The sequence below is a fragment of the Venturia canescens genome, chromosome 3 (assembly GCF_019457755.1).
Source record: "Venturia canescens isolate UGA chromosome 3, ASM1945775v1, whole genome shotgun sequence".
In the NCBI taxonomy this organism is placed as follows: domain Eukaryota; kingdom Metazoa; phylum Arthropoda; class Insecta; order Hymenoptera; family Ichneumonidae; genus Venturia; species Venturia canescens.
The window spans coordinates 1,919,503-1,941,303 of NC_057423.1; the positions used below are offsets into that span (position 1 = coordinate 1,919,503).

The 21,801-nt window shown below is 42.9% G+C and overlaps 1 protein-coding gene across 8 annotated transcripts in view; it reads right to left on the reverse strand.

The window, feature by feature from the left end:
• how (protein held out wings) overlaps nucleotides 1-21,801 on the reverse strand; it is a 54,329-nt gene that overhangs the window by 5,031 nt on the left and 27,497 nt on the right. Inside the window, exons 2-7 of one of the 8 annotated variants that reach the window (XR_006260203.1) lie at nucleotides 14,594-14,727; nucleotides 8,949-9,065; nucleotides 7,280-7,420; nucleotides 6,982-7,084; nucleotides 6,343-6,660; nucleotides 1,222-4,498 (exon numbers count right to left, since the gene is read on the reverse strand). Coding sequence is in view for 7 of the 8 variants with exons in the window: in XM_043413637.1 (XP_043269572.1) it covers nucleotides 1,248-1,330; nucleotides 6,343-6,660; nucleotides 6,982-7,084; nucleotides 7,280-7,420; nucleotides 8,949-9,065; nucleotides 14,594-14,727 (896 nt within the window). In the remaining variant the exon portion in view is untranslated. Of the gene's footprint in view, nucleotides 1-26; nucleotides 6,235-6,342; nucleotides 6,661-6,981; nucleotides 7,085-7,279; nucleotides 7,421-8,948; nucleotides 9,066-14,593; nucleotides 14,728-21,801 lie in introns of those variants that run through there. The other 7 variants (XM_043413641.1, XM_043413638.1, XM_043413639.1 and 4 more) reach the window with 7 other exon arrangements.

Consider the following 21,801-nt stretch of genomic DNA (forward strand, 5'->3'; position numbering starts at 1 on the left):
AACGATACTCGGCAATTACATATGCCACCATTTGCACACGAGAATATTTCCCTGGGGGGGGTTTTTTTTTCTTTTTTTTTTCCCCACGTAGATGGGCAGTGCTTCGAGAACGAGTGAGAATCGAAAAGATGGTATAAATTTTAAGTCGTTTCTTCTTCCTCTGTTTTTGATCTATGATGTGAGGAGGTGCGCACCCTCACCGTGTGCTCAAACGTACAATAATCAACAGTGGCACGAGATAAATATATATAAATAAAAAGATAAACAAGTCAAATACGAATAATCTCAATCTCAACAAAATTTCACATACTTCCTGCATCATAAACTGCTGCTTAGACCTAAGAGCGGGGGAGTTGCGCCAAAAGTATATAATATGTATATATATATATATTTATTTATATATATTTATACATATATGCATATAAATAAGAAAAAATGATGGAATATAAAATTGTCAAAAGCCTTGATACCAAGAGCCGCTTCGATTATGCTGCTTCATCAAGTTCGTATTTCTTTTTCCATTGACAGTACAAAACAAGGACTATTTTTATCAAATTTCATACACTGCGTTTGCTTTCCCAATGTACTTGGCACGGATTCTCTAGCATTGTAGAGTTTACAATGGATGAATGAAAAAAAAAAAAAATTTGAAACAAAAAAAAAAAAGAGCAAAGTGACTCGAATCAATTTTATCGGTAGAACGGCGTTTTGGAGCGAGACGAAAAGTGTCCCAGCAACCGAAAAGCGACATGACATGTGAACTCTTAATCGTATTGACTAAAAAATAAAACGAACGAGATTGACTCGTGTAATACTGCAGGCACGGAGATCCGACACGAGATAGAATTAAAAAAATATACTTTTAGCATTATTTCATCAAATGGAAAGCACTACAAAATGGGACTTTTCCACCGATCACCGGAATTGACGGATTGTGGATGTGTTTTTTTTTTTTTTTTTTTTTTTTTTTCATCAGGTACAAAAGTGCAATACCAACTCGCTCCTATTCGGCTCGAAATATAGCCAGAATCTGAGCGAGCTCGTTGTCGCATACATTGGTAAGCGTTACAGATACGATTTTTTTACAGAAAAAATATGAAAAAAAAAAACAAAGAAAAACTCGTGATGCATATTGACGTACAATGTAAATATATATATACGTATAAATATATATATATACGCATTAAAATATTGATATTGATAAATGGAGGCACAACTAACCTTTCCGCGATTCGTAATCTCTGTATTCACGAGAGTGCGCCGGCCCTTTGATAAGGGTGCTCGCGAATCTGACCCAGGTGCCTACGCTGCTTCGCAGCGGCCGCTGCACCTGTTCGCCAACATAGAAACGTGAGTAATCATACTCTCTTAACAGTTTTTACTGACATTCCATAGCCGTTGCCAAATCCTACAATTTTCCTCTCTCTCTCTCTCTCTCTCTCATCTTGACGATGCATGTGACAATATTCCTTTTTTCTTCCTTATATTAAATAATGTATAATTATATTTAAAAGATGACACTGCGAGAACAAAGAAATAGATTTTCTTCGTTTCCATAACCGAGCGTGAGTTGCAAGGAGATTTTGACGTTTGAAACAAGTAATGAAAGAGGCTAATGTTTCGTTTTTATTTGTTGGATATAAAACCTGAGAGGCCAAAAAGAATTTGGCGACACGTATAGCAATTCACGCCCGGTTGAAAATGGCACACGCGTGAATATGCTCCGAATTTGGCAAACTTAGGAAAGAAATGAAATTTCTTTCGAACTATTGATCGAGCGATTCGTTTTTTTTTTTTTTTTTTTTTTTTTTTTTTTTTTTCAGATGTCAATTAATTGCAACGGCACGTTCCAGTTGCCGAATCACGGCAACGGATTGACGAGATGTAATACAACGTTTGAAGCCCCGACAAACAGAATTTCGAATCGTACAAGAGCGTTCGATTATATAATCGTGTCAATATTCCATCGCGGGCTCCAATTTTTCGTCACTTTCTCTCGTACTTTCGATTCTTAGAGAGACTATGAAAAAGAAAGAGAGAATATGAAGGTCGCAATACGAGCCGCTTCAATCGTAACGAACCATTTCACTCGTTCCAAGAGGAAAGAAAATAAAAAAATAATAATAATAATCAGAGAGTTTCAAAACGCGGAGCTACGATCGTGGACGGTTTTCATATTCTCCTTTCTTATTTTCTTCTTTTTCCTATGTTTTTGTTCGTCAACACAACGCATAAATATGGCTAAAATCTCTTTATAAAAATAAAATTAAATAATCGATATAAAATAATATAAAATAATGTACATGATTCTGGTAATAGCATAAATTCAACATTCCTTCGAAGATCGAACGTTGCAAAGAGATCCGACTCTGCATTTGAGTAGTTCTTCCCCACTCTCTCTCTCTCTCTTCCAAATCCATTTAAAATTAGAAATATCGACTTTTCATTCCTCTATACACTACTTTAATAAACTTTTCCTCCTTCGGGTCCTCATAGTCGACGTACATACGCGATGGAAAATCGGATCTGATTGAACGTATGGTCTTCGATACGCATTAAAATACCTACAAGTATACGATAGAACCATCAGTCCTGAAAACGCAGTTGTTTTGGTCCCTGGGTAGATTTTGTTTTTTCAATTTCTTCTGTGTTTTATCTTATTTTTATTGATTTTCCATTTATTTACTTTCCCTATAAGCCTAGTGTCGTCTGCCTAGAAAAATCCTACGCCTACCTATCACCGGCAAAAGTTAATCGACGACTAAAGATGATGGACGAATAAATACGAGAAGGGGAGGGGGGGGGGGGGCTGGGGGGAGATGGAAAAACTGTAACTAGAATGTGAGAATGTGAGAACCTGACAAGGAGACATCCCGAAGTGTTACGTTTACGAGTGGTAATGTTTGTTCATGAGCGTGATTTTTTAAATTATATTTCGTTATTGATTTTACCTTTGGTCGGTTCGGGCTGGTAAACAGGACAGTTTTTTATTTGAATAACGAGTCGCAAAAACGTTATCGTCGCTTGGATTAAAAAAGGTTCGTTTGCTTTTTTTTTAGTATTTTTATCGTTCGTTTGAAAGTCTGTATTGTCGCGCGCAGTGCTACGTTATCCGGACTAAAGTATAAACCGAAAAGTCGTCCCAGTAGCGCCAGCAGTTGTGCAGAACCACATAACGAACACTTTGAGATGTATCCTCGTCGCAGTTATCTGTCGGATCAAAAGTAGCGATTGAAAAAAATGTGCAATTTTCTCTGTCTCCTCGTGAAAAATGTCATTTTATACTTTTTATTTATAATTCAGTGATAAAATATTATTTTCAATGAAGCCGGGGGACACGAGCGATTAGGAGATTAACTCGAATTCGTAGGACGCGACATGTATTTGTTTCGTTGGTTTTAACACACAAGCGAAATTAAATGGGAACGTGGCCCGAGCGGTTCCGAGCTTCCGAGCCTCTTTTATTTTTCGTGTGTTAGTTATTCTTCCGGAAGTGATAACCTCACTGGTTTTTTAGTTATGTATTTTTGACCGACCCTAGGGATATCAGCTCGAGATTCTAGTATAGGTACTTTGTGGTGTTAACTGACAAGTATTAATTTAATGCCTTTGCTTTGATGTACAACGAAAAAGAGCAATATAAGATATTAAATGAAAGTTAAACGTCGATACGAGTGCGAAAGTACCATAAGTTTCATCGACGTGCCATCACCGCATGACGAATAAACGATAATAACGAAATTCATGAATAATCGAGTATTTTTCTCATTAGTAAGGGATTCAACAGTGTGCGCGCGATTAATGAAAAAGAGTAAAAAATATTAAAGAGTGTTTTTGATCTCAACGAATTGATCGTATCGCAAAGAGTGATTAGCAAAACCAACGAATGTGGTGTAGAAATAACGATGGGCGTGAGCTAATGTTCAAAAAATTTGCTAACCTGCTTCTCTCAATAAATATAAATATAAATCATCGTGTAAATCATATAAATGTGTATATTTATACATATCATAAGTGGATCTACGTTTAAATGTGTTTGCACGAGTATGAGAGCTAAAAACAACGAATGGCCTTTGATTATTGCATTGAGTAATGCACGATAAATGTGTCACACAGACGACTGAACGTTTTCGCAAGCGCGTTAATGCCCCTAAGAGCCGCTTTTATATACGTATTTATAAATATCTAGATATATATATATATATATAGAGAAAGAGAAAGATAAAGAGAAAGAAAGTATACGTCCGTTTGGTATTAACGAAAAGACGATGAAGAAAAAAAAACGGTAGAAAAAAAAATCAAAGAAATTAAGAAACGTGACGAACAGCGTTACTTAAAGTTATTGTTAAGTATGCGGATCTCGCGCATGCTTCTACCTATAATTGCATATCAATTGCATTACGGTGAAGGATAACGAGAATACTTTTGCGTTATCGCGGAGAATACGGGCTTTTTCTTGTGTTATCCCACTGCCAATTGTGTGATGCGCGACGTATTGCTGAAAATATAGTTCAACTATCTTCGTTACCATGCCACTTCTCATAGTCTTTACAACAAACATTTTTTCCATTATACACTCCACACACAGACGATACACGAACGTTTGGTGTGTCAATTGAGAACGCAAACGTCAATGTACGATCTCTGAATCGTATCACACAGCTCCCGAACCCGAGTTCATTAATATTTAATTAAACAATCAAAATAATAGTAACATTTATTGGTAATCAATGAGAACGGTGAAGCAAAAAGGCTAGAAAATTTCATCGCTCATACGTTTTTCGTATCTAACAACGCGAATGGTCGCCCAAGTTCGTTTGTTTTGGACGAGGCATGCGGCAAAAACACCGAGTTACTCATTAAAGAACGTCAAAGTGACATTGTTAATAGGCGTACAGAGAAAGAGAAAGAAAAAGAAAAAGAGCGCGATGTGTCGTTAAATGAAAACTTTCACCAGGTCCTGTACACGAGACTTTTCGACTAGTATGTGTCTTATCATCCCCTCGAGTTAAATCCTTCATGCTCGATCTTTCGTAAGCGAAAACTAATTATTGTCTTTCACAAGTTCCTTTCTCTGCTCTCTATTCAGGTGTAAACACCGATAAAGATCCTCGTTCGATCATTGTTAAATCTCAGCTATCTCGATAATTAAAAAAACTAGAAAAAAAATCATCTCATAATAAAAATGAATATGTTAAAGTGCCACGATTATTCAACGGACGTTGATAAAATATTAATGGTAAACAAAACGAAAACACAATTATTCCAATGCGATTGCGAATGAGAGAAAGTTGTGTTTTTTTTTTCGTTAAAGTGTGAACGAAGCTCGGAGTTCTGACGTTCCGACTGTACGAGGTGTCACGTTGCAATATCGCCGACGCACACAAAAAGACCGAAAAGAATCTCACGGCCCAGTCAATCAAAAATACCCTTCCAACGAAAAGCCTCTGAAAGTTTTGAATTTGATAACCAGCTCGATATTGGGTCGTGAAAAATGGCCTCAGACTGGGCACAACGCTAAATCCGTACGTACGTGGCAAAACGATCAATGAGACGCGACTAGTGAATGACTGATTCAATCTATTTCTCAATAATAATGAAAATATGAATAAAAAAACTGAATACGTCACGAATGTAAATAGCACGAGGTGAGAAAAAGTGGTGAATAAAATAGGCAAAATCGTACAGTGGCCTACGCGTGGAAGACGGTTTGGATAAATAGAGTAAAATGGGGCTGCGAGCGAACGGAGCTCTGGCGCATCGCGAGCGTAAACAATAATCGCAAAATAATAATAATACTCGTTATAATATCGATAATAATAGGACTAATAACAATAGTAACAGTAATAATACGAATATAGTAACATAAGCCCCAATCTCGTAAACCGGGTTCGTTCGTGTCTGTTGAAATTCAGATGCTGGTAAAAACGTCGGTTCTCATGAAACTAGATAAGAGAAGCTAATCCGAGAGAATAATATAATAGAAGAGAATCGTTCTTATGATTAAGCTTTAAAAAAATACAAAGATAAAAAGAAAAAAGAAAAAAAAAAAAAGAGAGAGAGAGAAATGTTTTCCGGTTGGAAAGTTGGAAAAGAGTTTCCAACGGACGATGAACGTGAACGAGCCGGATTTACACTCTGGAGTTGACGACTAAAAATGAGCCCCAAAGGATCGGAGTTAATAATAATAATTGAATATTCGTGATAATCGTCCGATATCGTTTGGAAGTGAGCCTATGGCGTGAAAAAAAAGAAGAAAACGTTGGTACTGAATGACGTAAAATGTGTAAGCGTTATAAAGAACTCGGGCTCGAGCCCAGGGTCAGCGAGCAAACAACCCACCAGAATGGTCAGCAGTGGCGTACTCGGTGAGCAACGGGGATGCGGCTAGTGCCGCGTAGTTGGCGTAATCGGCGTACGGCGTGTAGATGAGCCCGTGTGGATCACCCGCCGAGAGTAACGATCCTGGCGGACCTGAGCCATTCAGCAGCGACGCTGCGGTCGTTGGTACTGTGATACGCGGCGACAGGATCAACGGCGCCCCCAGCGGTGCGTTTTGCGTACGCATTTGCGTACCAAGCCCTGGTAAAAGACGCTGTGACTCGGCCGCGGCTTGCGCCACGCGCCTCCATTCCTCGTCGCATGCTGCAATGTCAAACGCTGTACTCACTTTTTAGGCTGAACTCGGTTTACCGCTTTTCAAGCATCGATTTCACTCTTTACGCACGCACATTTTTACTTCTTTAAGTGAGCTCATTTCTTCGAATTATTTAAAACTCAGTCTTTTACTATGGTGAATTTAATTCAGTGGAAACTCCTCGATTCCAATTTTTTGCAGGATTTTCCTGAATTTTGAGAGTGCTCCGTTTCAAATCATTTTCAGGAGTTTCAACTCCGTTTCAATAAGAGGCGGAATGGAAATGAAAAGAGCACTGAATATTCGGAGGAGGCATGAACAGGACGAAAAATCGTGGTAATTACCTGCTTGAGCTGCAACTTTCGTGTTGGAGTCTCTGTAAGTGCCGTTGATTATAGCGAGCTCCATGAGCTGCCTCTTTTTCAATTCGTCCTCGCCATCGGCCTGCTAACAATCGACATCACCGTCAGGATCTTGGTAAAACTTAGTTCGTATTTATAATGCGAAATTTTTATCGCTAAACGCGAAACGTATGGTTCGTTGAGCAGAAAAAAAAACGTCAAAAATGTTAAATTCAAATTCTCAAGAGCAAAAAAGAAGGAATAGAAAAAGAAAGCAAAATAATTGGAACTCTCTCACCACGGGCACGAGAAGTTTCTTGACTTCCTCGACAGCGCGAGCAAGCTTGAGGGTTGCACGATTCTCGGTGTCTTCGACAGTGAGTAGAACATGCAGCTCGTCCGTCAAATGTTCCCAGTTCGGTTTGCCTCGATTTTGCTCCTCCTATTTCGATGTAACAAGCCCGAGATTAATCACTGATTTCGTTGGCAGTCCGATGAATGCTCAAGCTCAAAAGTATGAACAAAATAATAAAAAAAATTTCAAATTCGATGATAACAATCTATAAAAACGTACGAACAAATATTTCGATACAACGACGAATAAATGATGAAGCGATGAGAATAAAATCATTTATTCTGAGGAATATACATCGAAATGAAATTACTCTCAATGATGTGAAAAAGAAAAAAAAAAAGGAAAAGCGAATCGCTCGACAGAGGGCTTATACCATAGTACTTACAAAAGCCCCAATTTCGATTTCTTCAATCGCAGCTTGTAAAAAAAAGTCACTATTTATATAAGATTATGCTAAATCGAATGTTCCTCGTGAATCTTGTGCAGGAAATTTTCTATACGGAATCGCGATACAGCAGTGTTGAAAAGTCGACGAGTGGGAAACGATTCGAAGTGAATTTGCGAGTGCAACGTACCCAAAACGACTGCAGTTCGTTTTTTCGGTAGGACGGTTAACGAGAACTCTGCTCGTGTGCATGTAAAAAGCAGAAATAAATGCGGGAATACAAAAAAATGGGAACGAGGGATTTAAAACGACGTCATACGTTATCGCGAGAGCGCAGCTGGCTAAACATTCGTCGTCGAGTGTCAGTTTTGTCTTTGAACAAGTGTCGTTGCATTAGAGTCGTCGACGCTGGGAGGAAGAATGTTTACGAAACTCGACAGCGTCGTTTTCAATCTCGCATTTATCCTCGTAATTGAGCCGACGGTTATGAATTGCTGCGTAAAAGCATGGGTCCAGGTTCGCGGCAGACCATTTCTCGAATGTTGAAAAGATTAACGCTTTTTCCAGCAGATAATCGTGACAGCTCGTGGCTTCCGATCGGATCCAACGAAACGCGCGCGCGCGCGCGCGTAAAAACGAACAACGAAAAGGGTCAAAATGATTCCTAGCGATCCCAATTGATCGAATCGATCCAATTGTTTTCGAGAATTAATCAGCACGGAATTAGACGAAAAATCGTCAACGATCGATGGAACGATATCGAGGTCAGGCGTTAATATTGGTCCGCAGTCTTCGTTCGAGCTTCGTTGTTAAGAGTCGAGAATCTCTTGAGAGTTGGAATGGTATCGTTATAAGGTAAAAGTCAGTGACCACACGGGCTCGCCGACTCCGAGGAACCGTCGTCTCTTTCTGTCTCTGTGCCTACCATTTTTTTCCAATTTCTCGTACCTCCTTCTTTGCTCATCAGCTTAAGCCGGGCCATGCCTTAATCGGCAAGTATTTCCTTCGCCAGTGCGCTCATGCAGCGGTAGAATAAGCCAAACTCGTTCTGGCGAACGTGTTGAGAGCGAACGAGCTCTCGCATTTTCTATTGATTGTCTTCGAGTTTTCAACGCTAAATATTCTATCTTGGTGAAACGATTTTCCGTCGAAACGATCGACGTTTCCCTCATCCAGGGACAAATGTTTTTTCTTACAGAAATCATTTAAATCGCGAATGTTTTTTCTTACCTTCTTTTTATCTCGCATCGAACCCTTTCCTCGTACCATGATTTTGCAACCAGTCTCCTGCTCCAATTGTTTCGCAGTCATACCCCGAGGTCCGAGAATCCTTCCAACGAAGTTGAACTGAAATTCACATCATTTGAGACGTTTATTAATCATTGTCGTTGCGAAAAAAATTAACTTATTTTTTCATCGTTTTATCATCGTCGAGTACAATTTTTTCGGATTATTCAGTTCGACGAAGAGCCAAGAATCAACATCGGGTAGCTCGAGAAACAAACTCGAACGTTGATTCGAAATTTTTTGAATTTTTCATAAATTCGTGCAGTGGAACGCCTTTCAATCGCTTTTATTCGCATTTTTATTATTATTCTCATACATTACTCCAAAAAGTTACCCAATCGAATATATTTTAAAAAATTTGATAGAACTGAGGGGTTGAGGAAGTTTAAATTTTTGAGGGTCGTAATGAAAGAAGTTTGGGAAAAGTTGAAAACAAATGAGACTTGTGTGAGTGCGAGGTGGACTCGGATTGCGAAATCAGATTTCAAGATTTATCAGAGTGTCGACAAATCATCGTGGACGTTCCCGAAGTCCAATGAGTGCGCTATATGTGGAAAGATAAAAACGCGTCCGATATGCGACGGAGGATTTTTAATCTGTTCAGCCAATTGAGTAGCGAGACGATTAAATCGGGAGCATCGATAACGACGCGATTGAAAATGGAGACGAAGAAATTCCAATAGTTTTATAGTTGCTGCCAATTTTGAATGAATGGTCAAAAAAACGATTCATTTCGTATGTAAAATTGCTCGCGAGTTTCTTCCCGTGAGAGCTAATCGTTCGTTTTCCAACTGAGTAAATCCGTACTGAAAATATTCTCGAGCGGCGGATCTTAACGATCGAAAGATCCGAGAAATGTCCATGAGGCCGGAAGTACAGGAAAGATTAGGCGAGATCGTAAAACCAGACTCCGAGTATTTCTCAACGACTTTTGGTGTGAAATTCTTCGGTTCGATTGAATATCTACAATAGATTCCTGTCAAACACCGCGAATTTACTGAAAGGGGGTGCGTGCGGAGCGAGAGGAGTAAAGAAAAAGCATGAAGAGTGAGAGTGTTCTAAGCCGGGAATAAGCTCGCCGCGAATTTGGGATGGAGAAAAAATTGGCGACGATTGTGTGTTCCCGAGTGCGGGTTCGTCGTAGCAGCGAATCTAAGAGAGAACAATTTAAATCAGAGTCAAAGTTACGTCGCAGCTCCGTTTCGTCACGACACTCGAAACGCTTTTATTCAGCTCTCAGGATGCGAAGCGGCGTTCGATCTTCTCGAACTTCCTTTTCACTCAGCCCTGAGCCGAGTTCTCGAGGATAATCGAGCCAAGAGAGGGGATAAATAACCGCGTACACACATCATTTGTCCCTCTCACTTTTTCTCGAGAGGTGCGCCCGCCTCGCTGGGATCGGTGTCCGCTTGAGAGAAATCGAGATCTCAGAGAGTCTGAGAAAAAAAAACTTTGTTGCTCCGAATCTTGGGTTTCGAGGAAGTGTGCCAGGAACAGAGCGAAATTATTTGGTTCGACAAAAGTTTGCTGACGGAGCAATGTCTTCGTCCGTTGCGATAAATATTCGTTTTGATTAGGAAATCGAGTGTTCGAACGAGCCCCCGGTTTTCGCGTTGAGTTTTGGAACGATTCGACTGTGCAGGCACTTCTCGATTTCTCAATTTTTTCAAATTTTTTGACCACATGATTATCGAGTAATTGAGCGTTAAATCGAAGTTCTTATGCACGAGATGTACAATTATATATACATGTAGATTCTATGCTTGTACACGTGAGCTTCAGTGTTCAATTACTCGAGAGCTGTGTGATAAAAAAATGTAAAAAATTGATATTGTCTTATATATTTTGAAAGAATGCATTTACCAAATGTTATTCTTATAATTTTGAAATTCTTAATATTTTAAACATGATTTAGCATGGCAACAATGTATCGTCGCGATCCACCCTCCTTAAAAGAGTCGGAGGATTGAAAATATCGATGAGGAATGAACGTAACGAGGATTGGAAAGGATCGAAACGGCTAGCTGAATGCGAGCTCTTAATTTATGATCGAAAAGCCTTTCATTCGTAATGGTAAATCTTGTTTTTTATGGGCATCGTCAGCGCTAAAGTGCGCGACGCGTTCTAAAACCGAACGACGTTTCCTCGAATCTCCGCGTAATTATGGAATAAAAACCAGCGCGTTGTTTATTCGCTGTGAACGTAGAACGAGAACGGCGCAATTCGTGCTAAGCACTTTCCCAAGATCGAGACCTACCGTGTACGGAATTCCCGTTAAATATCTCGCAGTATGTGCGCGACCGAATCCTTTGATATACAGCCTCGATATAAAAACACTCGTGCGAACGCTCTTCCAAACCCAAAATTCTAGTAAATCAATGAAACTTTATGGGAAATTTACTGAGAGTTGGATCATCAAAAGATTGAGCTTCAAACTCGCCACCGTTTTTCTCTATGAGCAAGAAAAACGATTTCCACGGGAGTCCCACACGCGGAGAAACCAAATTCGTTTTGTACAGTGAGGAATATATTATTTTTCAAACATTATCAAAGTATTTAAGCATCAATTACAAATAGCATAATATTTAGCATCGTTTTTTTCAGGGTCGCCCGAGCATACTTTAAAATATAAACGTTCGAAGTGCCTAAAAACATTTTGTACTATGCTTATAGAGAGAAAAATTCTGGAGTCTTTTCGAATTAATGCTGGAATCCAGTACCGTCCCCGAGATACTATATTTCAAGTACTTCCCTCTAAAATTTTCAGCCTCGTTTTCTCCGAGCATGATTTCCTCATATTTGAAGGAGTTAAAGAGAAATGATGAAAATATTTCGTTGCCACTTCAATCTCGACGATAATTCATAGTCGCATGCAGGTACAAGGAAAATCGATTTCGTTGGTTCCTCCGAGGTGCATTTGGCTCGTAAAATCGTAAGCACGCGTGTTTTCAACGCGGAAGGAAGAGAATATAATATCGCGAAAATGGAGCTTTCGATCCGAAATGGCGGAACGTATGAGCCGGGGTGGGGTTGAAAGAGCGGGAATTGAAAAATAGGTGAGAATAAGCTCGAAGGGAGGATCGGGAGCTCTGGCAGAAGGTGTAAGGCTGACGGCCATTTCGGCCTCGTTATTAAAAGTCTTGCATACTAGTGCGCTGCCAGCAGTTGCAGAGGAAACGAGCAGCGAGAGAATCTGAAGGCGTGTGGATCTCGGGGAGTGCGCGAGCGTTTGCGAGAGAGGAGATTGAGAAACGAAGAAGCGTCTATTCTCGGCGTCTTACCAAAATAGAAAGTTACTATAGACGTTTCGTGCTGCTTTTCCTCAGCCTTTTACCACTCGGTCCGTTTCCACTCCCCCGTCCCTTCGGCTCTGGCCCTCCCGACGTTTCGCACCCTCGGGAGCGACGTCGAGACCGTCGCCAGCGATACGGACCACTTTCTTCGACGATCTTCGTTCTCCGGCTGCCCTTTCATCCCCCTTTTCATAAATTTTCAGCTTCATTCGTATGTTCCAGAGTCTGATCCTTCGAGCTGAATTTTTTCTAGCGCACGAGTCCGGAGTAGCTTAGTTTCTTTTGAGCAGCCCCTCGAAGCGATGGGAATACGTTTATTCGTTTCCCGAAAGAAAGTACGATGAGAGGCAATCGTGAGATCGGCGTGTGCCATGTCGCAGGAGGCAATTCACTCGATTTTTCTGCTCCGAGAGTTGAGGGGGCGAGCCGCGAGGCAAACGGGATCGTAGCACAAGTGCCCGCATGTCTGATATTTTCTGAAAACGACTTCGAGCAAGTCTTTTGTTTCGGTGCGTAGTATCCACAAATAATGCAATTTATACGTTGCTCTTAATGTCTTCGGATTGCGAGAAAGACTAATGCACGTTGGAGGTCGGTGCTGTTCTTAGATCGTGAAAACCCCGGGAGGCGCGGGGTAGCGAGGCATTTTGTGTGGGAGAGCAAAAGAGAACGCCATTTATATTGAGCGCGTCGAATTAATCGGCTTCGCAATGATCATCGCTCGTCGTTTATTCGCTCTTGAGTTAAAGCATCACCCATGCAGCGGAGGACACTGGCACAGCCTCGCACACGATTAAATATGTGTCCGCGTACGCGTATTACGTCTTTCTGCGAGGCATTTTGTCACGCGGGAAATCTCGTGTGCGGATAGCCATCTTCGGCGAGTACGAAAAGACGAAAAGAGTCATTCGAATACGCTTCGAGAGATGTTGTTGCTCGGGTACATGAGCTTACATCGTGGGGCGGCCTACACGCGTCTCTCCTCTTTTGTGTCTCATCGCGAGCGCGCGCGCGATGCCTCCTGCCTTTTTTTCTCCTCTTTCTTGCTTTTCTTTTCTTCAATATATTTTTGTTTTTTAATCACGAGATCTCTCGCGGTTCGACGAGGCGTGTCGAGCGACAAATGAATATATGTCAGGACGCGTGGGTGGACAAGCTTCGATCTTTTTCTCGGTGCTGCGCTGCCGCTGCCCCTCTCTCTCTCTCTCTCTCTGTCGAGCTACGATCACTTATTATGCCTACACGACACACTTTTTTCTTTCCTTTTTTTCATCGTCGATCAGCCGAATCAAGCCGAGTGGAAAAACTCGCGTTTCAACGCTCCTCCATCCTATCCTTGCTCGACTCGTTAAAATTCTTCGCGGGACCGAAAAAACGTCGTGGTAAAATTACCACACGGGTCGTCCGACATACATAAAAGACGCGTAACGGCCTGACGCATCATTTTCTTGGACTTTGGCGCAGGAGAGAGAGCGGAAAGAGGAACGGGGATTTAAGGACGACGCGAATTGTCTAAGGACGGTCGAATCGAGAAAGCTTGAAAAATAAGAGATAGAAAATTCGACGTAGTGTATATTTGAAGAAATCATTGAAAATTAAGAGAAACCTTGGAAGTACTGGGAAGCGAAAAATATTGAAGGAAGAGATAAAGCGAAATGTGGACGATGGGCAAGCATGAAAATGAAACGCTGGAACATCTAATTACGACGAAGTTTGCAACAGGTTGGAGTCCAACGAAATGATCTAAAAAAACTCTCCAACAATCCCAGTAATTCTCCAATTTTTTTTCCTACCGAAATTGCAATTCGCAGTTTTACAGTGAGATCAAAAATTGGTGAATTACAAATATTTTTTCGTTAATTTCGTTGGACTCCAAAGTTGCAGACTTCAACGTCGTGAGAAATGAATGTGCGCCTGTGTCAGATTTTTAGAGAAATAGAAATAATGCGTAGAAAAAGAGAAATGTAAAAAAGGAGAGAAGGCTGTAAATAACGTAAATTTAGTAAAAGGCCACAAAGGTCGTGCAAATAAAACTCATTACTATTATTATTTTTGACAGCGTTATTTTCATGCGAAGCGATTGCAGAGGATCGTCGAGGTTGTTGGGAAGGTGAAAAAAGTCGAGGAAATCGGGCGTCTGCGGGGAACTCACAAAAATAAATCGTTCCTTTCGGACTAAGAAAGAACGAAATGTTGAAGCTAGCGGCGACTAGAACGAACGCATTTGGAGAATGGATTGAAAGTTGGAAGAAAAAGGGGAGGGTTCAAAGTGAAATAATAATGGTGGAAACTCACGTCGGGATGCTCTTTGACAGGGACGTAAACTTTTTCCGTTAACGTCATGATCTCGCCCTCCGGTTCCGGGAGTATTAGCGGCTCCTTTTTGACTCCGCTTATCTGGAAGAGACTCGCTCGCACCTTCGCGATTTCTGAAACACAAGAAACGAGGGCTCGGTTCATTCGTTCATTCTCGGAGCACTCGAAAAAGTCTGTTGGCGAAGCTCAAGGTCGACGAGCGTACAAGTCGTTATTTCTGTATACGTATAAATATGCGGGTGCGTGTATACGTATTATTTCGAATGTAGGATGGGCGTGTGTGCTCGGATGTCGCTAATTGGCAATTCAGGGCTCCAAGGGACTGAAACAATTAACGAGAACGAACAAACGTGGGACACACGAGCGTGCTTTCGATCTGTGTGACTTTGGTGACGATCTCTGTGTGCCGAGCTGTTTCAAGCGTTGCAAATATTCGGCTGGCATTCCGGGCACATTACGGGCCAGCGGAGCAGCCAATAGAAAGAGAGAGAGAGAGAAAAACAAAAATGATATTTCCACAAAGCGAACAGAAACGAGGCGCGTAATCGGGCTTCAACGACTCACGAATCCCGGGTCCAAGCTTCCTGAGGATTCAATTCACCACTGAATTACGCGTGAGAAAATAATTAGCGGCTGCTGGACGCGAAGAAACAAACTCTCGGAACGAAGATCGCTAATGACCCGCGAAGGACGATTCCTGTTACCCAATGTAAGCTAAATGCATCAATACACAATTCAGTCGCATTCAGTGATAAGGAATTTCATAGCATTAACTCGACACAGCAGATAATGAAAGTCATTAGCGTCCTTAACGCTCGCATGTACGCGTGGTTAATGAGCGTCTAAGAGGCTCATCGTCTTGGTCGAGTCTCTGTGACTGAGATTCGCGCACGCGGTTAATGGATTTTCCGTTGCGCTCGCATACTGCACTCCTCGCAACGCTTAATATGTGTGAATACACACGACGAATGCATTATTTCATTATACACGGAGCTCGTTTCAGTCTGTTCCCTTGTATTCGTTCAGCGCTTAGAGCCTGAATATACGACGACGAATGCGTCCTTGACACGATAATGTAACTGCGCGGTCAGATTATCCCGAGTTATGTGAGCCGTGTTTGACGATGGAGCGTCGATATTTCGCCTTTGATCGTGACGTTGAGTTCGGTGCAGCATTGAACGAGACGGAAAAAACACTTTTCGAGGCATTTTCATGGACCAATCTTCCTGGAATGCTTCTTCAGCGCTGCCGGCCTTTCGAGGAGCAAGTACGCGACGCTGAAGTTTGCAACGTTCGAGTCCAACGAAAAAAACATTTGTAATTCACTATCTTTTTATTTCACGACATTATTTTAAAGCAGCAAAAAATTTGGGTGATTCAATTTAGAACAAATTTAGGTGATACTTCTGTCGATAAAAGATTAGATTCGTCGACTCCGTTGAATCAGCGTGAGGCCGATCGGCGAGGCGTTAGTTCCTCGCGTGAAGCACCGTCCCAGGAGCCTTCGGGAATGGGAACAAGTGGAAAAAGACGAGTCAATGAGCAATTAGCAGAGGAATGATAATCCCGCGAGGGAGTGTTTTTCTTTGCCAAAAGCGAGAAACGACGCTTTTAGAGCGTTGCGATTGAAGAATCGAAGTTCGGGACTGTTGGGTATGCGGCGAAGGTGATGGAAGAGCCAGGTACAGGAAGTGGGCGAAGAAATAGACGGAGCAAGAGGAAAAGGGGAAGAGGAACTGAAAAGTGAGCCCAACCCAAGCACTTAAGCTGCTTCTCGTCAATGTGCTCACCCAATCGGGACGAGACAACGAGTACAGAGGGCATAAAACACTTGGCGTTCCTTTTCCGATGTACGATCTTTCCTAACAGTAGAATCGTGTCTTCGACCGAGCCCTGATAGTAATTCACCGGACGGTTGGAACGTGGCAAAATCTCTTTTTCCCGACGAACGGTTTTTTCATCGCTTTGGAGCGTTTAACGTCCAACTTTTTTTAACGACCAGTAAAGAAAATTCTTTCGAAGCCGCGTGCATAATGATTTAATGAAAAGATTGCGGTAATAGTCAACAATTATTATTGCTATTTTGCAAATCGAGAAAACTGTGGCCACTCGTGGGCTGAAATTCCAAGCTGATTAGCGAGGCACTGGGCAATCAACGTTTCGAACAAAAGTCTCGCGCTTTGCGTTTTCATTTCACAACGCGTGCCAGCAGCGACCGAACGATTCCCATTCCTCCAGATATTCGACGTCAACGAACGTAGAATCGAGGTCCGCCGAGGTAGGATTGGAGCCGGAGGATGCCAAGTGCCAATTTATATTTGTCTCGATTAAATCGTTCGTGTTCCAAGTACTTTCGTCTGGATATGGAAGACGAGACATAATATTATCCGCATCATGTACGAAAGTGCCGGTAATGCGAGTGTGCATACGTGTGAGAAAGATCTTTATCTGTATGAGAGCGCGTAACGATTCGTCGAGCGTGAGTGATTTTGTACAAATGAGAAGAAGGAACTCGGCGTTGCGTCTTCCTGCCACACTTTTTACACCGCTTCGCAAATCTTCGTTTTTTTTTTTCATTTTATTCCTCCACACTTTATTATTTAATCGAAATCATATTTCTTTGCATGTTCCCCAGAAAAAAAAGCGAAGCAAAACGACTGATTTTTTTCTTTCGATTACCATTGGAACACTTGTATTTACACAGGAGAAAATCAGGCCTGTAAATCGTGACCTATTTTGAGGTCATTAATTGTTAAATTTGCGAATAAAAAACCATTTTCGTTTTTTCGTTTCTACGTGATGATTTTGAGTTTCGATGGAGAGTCTGGCAACGATGAAAAATAGTGAATAAAAAGGAAGAAAATGGAATTTAGATGGATTCGAGGGCACGGAAACTAACGCACCGTGCATATTTGGCTGCGTCGTTGCAAGTTTAATGAGCGGGCGTGGCTCCCGCGTTCCATCTAACCGTAACCCGCGAGGTGGAAAACTGTGCTTCGGAGGACTGGAGTTCCAAGTGAGGAACCGACGAGGTGTGCAATTCTCTTTCCCCCTGAATCGCGCTCGAGGAAAGACAAAGTATGCGCAGCAGTAACGAGCACGAGGAGGGACGCGAAACATTCACTCGCGAGTGTTTTTTTCGCTCTCGGAATCTCCGTCTCTGTCGCGTGGGCTTCAACGTTGCCGCACAAGTCCCGCGACGAACTTTTATTCCGCGACGGGCTCTGACGTCACTCGGATATATATCGCGTAAACGCGGCGCGGCGCACCTTGTTGCCGCAAGATCGCCAAGTACTTGCTCGACCGATGCGGCGAGGACGAGGGGACAAGAGAAAAAGAGACAAAACGATGATAAATTTTGCCCCCTCGCGCTCCGAGGACACTTCGAAACTCCTTTTCCAATATTTCAATCCTTTTAACAGTGCACATTCAGAAAATTTCAGAGCACCTGTCTAAGCTCGACTTTTATATCGTGCGAGCAGCACTCAGAGCCGCTTTTAAACCGACGTTATTGTGAAATGTCCAGAAAAATTCGGCAGCAAAGATCTCCTCGCGTTTTATTCCAAATTTTCGAGTCTCCTGCCAAGTCTGCCACGAGGCTAGCCTCGATGAGGCAGAGTTTCGAGAGACCTGAAGAAAGATGAGAGAAAACCGGCTCCCAAGGCGCTGGAGGCCACCACGTGAGATACACATTTGGACGTTCCGCTTGGTTTGATTAATCCGTGCGTCTGGTTCTGGCGCGAGTTTCGCTAAAAATGAGGTAGAGATAGTGGGCGCACGGAGAGCGGAGACTAACGGAGGATTCGGAGTCGATTGCTGGGGATGTTCTCGGGGCGACGGAGCTCGCCTGTGCGTGGCGAGCATGCATTTGTATAACTTTTATGTTTCTGCATGTTCGTATATAGGCGCGAACCGGTCTCGCGGCGTGTGCAGATAATCGCGACAACAACTCGTTTCCGCTCGTTTCGACTCGAGCGAGACGAGCGAGTCAAAAAATTGGGTTAATACAGTCCGGCAGCCTTGGAAAACTCATTGGCGAACGAGAGTTCGTGCGATCGGATCGATTCTCTTTGAAAATGCATGGCAGCTTTGGCAGCAACCGTGTTTTTAGTATTGCAAGCAGGTAGAAAATTCGAGAGTCGCGAAAGCCAAAAAAAGGAGCAGGATTTCGGCGTCGGAAAAAGGGGCTCGAAAACGGCTCCAAAAAGCCATCGAAAATTCCATGACGACGAAAACACGCTATTTTTTATCGACGGTGACAAAAAAAAATGACTTTTCCCGTGTCGATAACCGTGGAGACATTCCGATTCATGCGCGACATTGAATTTCGTCGCGAGGCCAATAGCCGAACGAGAATAATTCACTGTCACGTGAAAATATCCTCTTTCCGAACGAGCCGCCTGCGTGCGCGCGAGTGTAAGCGAAAGAGACAAACGCATAAGTGTAAAAACGAGTGCACACCGAGGTCACAATTTTGCCTATAATGCTGCAATGTTCCGCGATGCTTATTCATCCTCATCTCGAGAGAGATGAGAGAGAGAGAGAGAGAGGGAGAGGGGGGGGGGGGGGTTGAAGGAGGGGGAGATTCGCGAGAGCACGACCGTGCGCGGTTTCGCTCGTTGGATTTTGCAGCTGGTGTGTGCAACGGCAGAAGAGCATTACGGAAACACACGACAGCGGTAAAGGTTAACGTTCCCGTGGCGTGGCCCACTTTCTCGCGTGTCTGTGACCTCTCCGTCGCCGTCCCGTTGCAAATAAACACACATACAAATGTAGGTAGAGGCACGAGCGCATCGTAGCTATATATAAATATATCTGTAAAAATATACGGCTCAGTAGCACCTCAGTGCGTTGCCAATTGAACGACGAATTCATTGATTCCGCAAGAATCGACGGGGAGAAACAATGGCTTTCGATAAATTCTTCGAAAGAGCGCGTATTTATATTTATTTCCTCGGCCCGTTGAGGTCAGCCGAGCATTTGTCAATCGCGTGACGGCGGAGCGTTCTCCGGGCATCGCAGCGATCACTTTGGTGCAAGCCGAGCAGAGAAAGCTCGGTCGTCGATGATCGAAGGAGCGCGAGGCGACGGTGAATTTCATTGAAAAACAGCCGGACGATGAAGAACTATGTGCCGTTGGAAACGCACGTTTAAAATCGTCTCGTGCGTGCTAAGAAAATTCTCATTGCACTGCGTGCGGCGGCGGTTCTCCGCACAAAACCTTTCTCTTTCGCCTCGCGACGCTTATTCCCAGCGCAACGGTGCCAGCGCTCGCGCGCGTACAACTTACCTGACGCGTGTCTTTGCAACACGCCCCGTACCGCAGTGCGCATTCGTCCCCTCGCGTGGTCCAGCTCTTGCCGATGCGTTACATAGATGTACTGCGGCAAGCGCGGCAAGCGTGTACACAAAATGGAAGAGCGAGTGGAAATATGGAGGCAAGTAGGTCGTGGCGAATAATAGAATCTCTCCTGAATGGTTATAATGGTACGCGGTGGAACAGAGGCGCGCGTGCCATCGTCACAAACTCGTCGAAATACACAATAGCGAAACGGAGAAGTTGCTCCTCCTCGTATATAAATATATCCGGAGTGCACCGCCGAGGATATATAATTTCGAGAATGATACGCGCGGCGACGCTTGCCAACTTGGCGTCGGTAAATCACTGTCGGACAATTATTAATACAGAAAAAAAAAAGAGGAAACGATCGAATTAAACTCCGATCGAATCACCGTTTCATCTTCTCTTTCGATTTATTTCACGACTCAATATCACCGCTGCGGATTTCCTGACGATGGCTCAATGTGAAATATTGTGCAACGAAAACTGTCATTCATCGGCGCATGAACGAAAACCTTCGCGCATTTCACTTGCGATGCTCGACTATTTTCTTCATCGATTGCGAGGTTCCTTCATCGGTGTTCGTACATATGAACGACGAATTGATTTGAGAGAGAGAGAGAGAGGAACGGAAAGGTTGGCGGAGGCGTGCGAGTGCTCGATTTGTTGCTCGGACACGAGCGTTTTCCAACTTTCCCTTTTTTACTTTTGGGGAAAGTTTGTATTCTCGTTTCGCAAGTGCGAGGATAAAGTTGTCGCGGCGATCGATCGATTTTTTGGGTGAATCTGAACGAAAAGAGGAATCGTTCGACTGCCGGCCGGGGAAAATGCTGGAAAAACGTTGATCTTTATGAATAGAAAATGAGAATGAAAAAAAAAAAAACGTTGATTGAGGAAATCTCGGCATTTCCATCCGCGAGTGTTACCGCGCGCAGAAGCGATAAAAATTCAGTCGAATGACAATTAATCTGTTCCCGTTGCACAGGAAAGTATGCGGCGAAAGTTGGCGCGGCGGCCCTTATCTCGGATCGGCAGCGATGTCAATGGCCGACGCGGATCTTAGGTTCGTCACGAAATTGGGAGCGAGAGACACGGGAGATCAAAGAAGAGAAAATAAAAAGGAGGAGGAGAGAAGATTGAGGGCCATCCGCGCAATAGCCGCGTTTAGCGGTTAACACGAGTCGAGCTAAATCTTCGAGAGGGCGCTGTCACGTCCGCATATACATGTGTACATGCCTCTTGAACGATCTCGAGAAAAGCAGCAGCATCGAGCGCTAGCCAGAGACGGAGTCTGTACATGACATCAGCTGACCGAGGCTCTTGGCTCTTCGCTGCTATCTTGGCTCATGAAACGAGCGCAAGATGAGAGCCGACGACTCTCGTGGCCTCTGTAACGCTCGACGAATACGAGCGTACAACCGACGTCGTCGATAAGCCGAATCATCGTACAATTTACTACACGAGTCAATAAATTTCGTGTTTATGCATCGAATAACGTTTGTGTATCAATCGTTATTTCCAATTTATACGAATTGCTTTATATTTTAGCATTTTAAGAGCACGATGGATGCGTCGAGTGGCATTTTATTCAGGCGGCGTAAAAGCTCGGATTTATTGTTACGTCAATTGTCCATTCCATCGGTAGCTTCGAGGCTCGTTGCCCGAAAGAATTTCGTTTGTGACCGAAACGTTTCGGCGATTTGTTCATTTGACAATCGAGATTCGAGCGAGTTCTTCAGTGAAGCAAGAATTTCGATTATTTTGTGCTTCTGTAAGAAATTTTCACAATTTCGTACGAAAGTGAGCGATATATAAATACGAAATTCGTCTGTCGCTATACGCATCG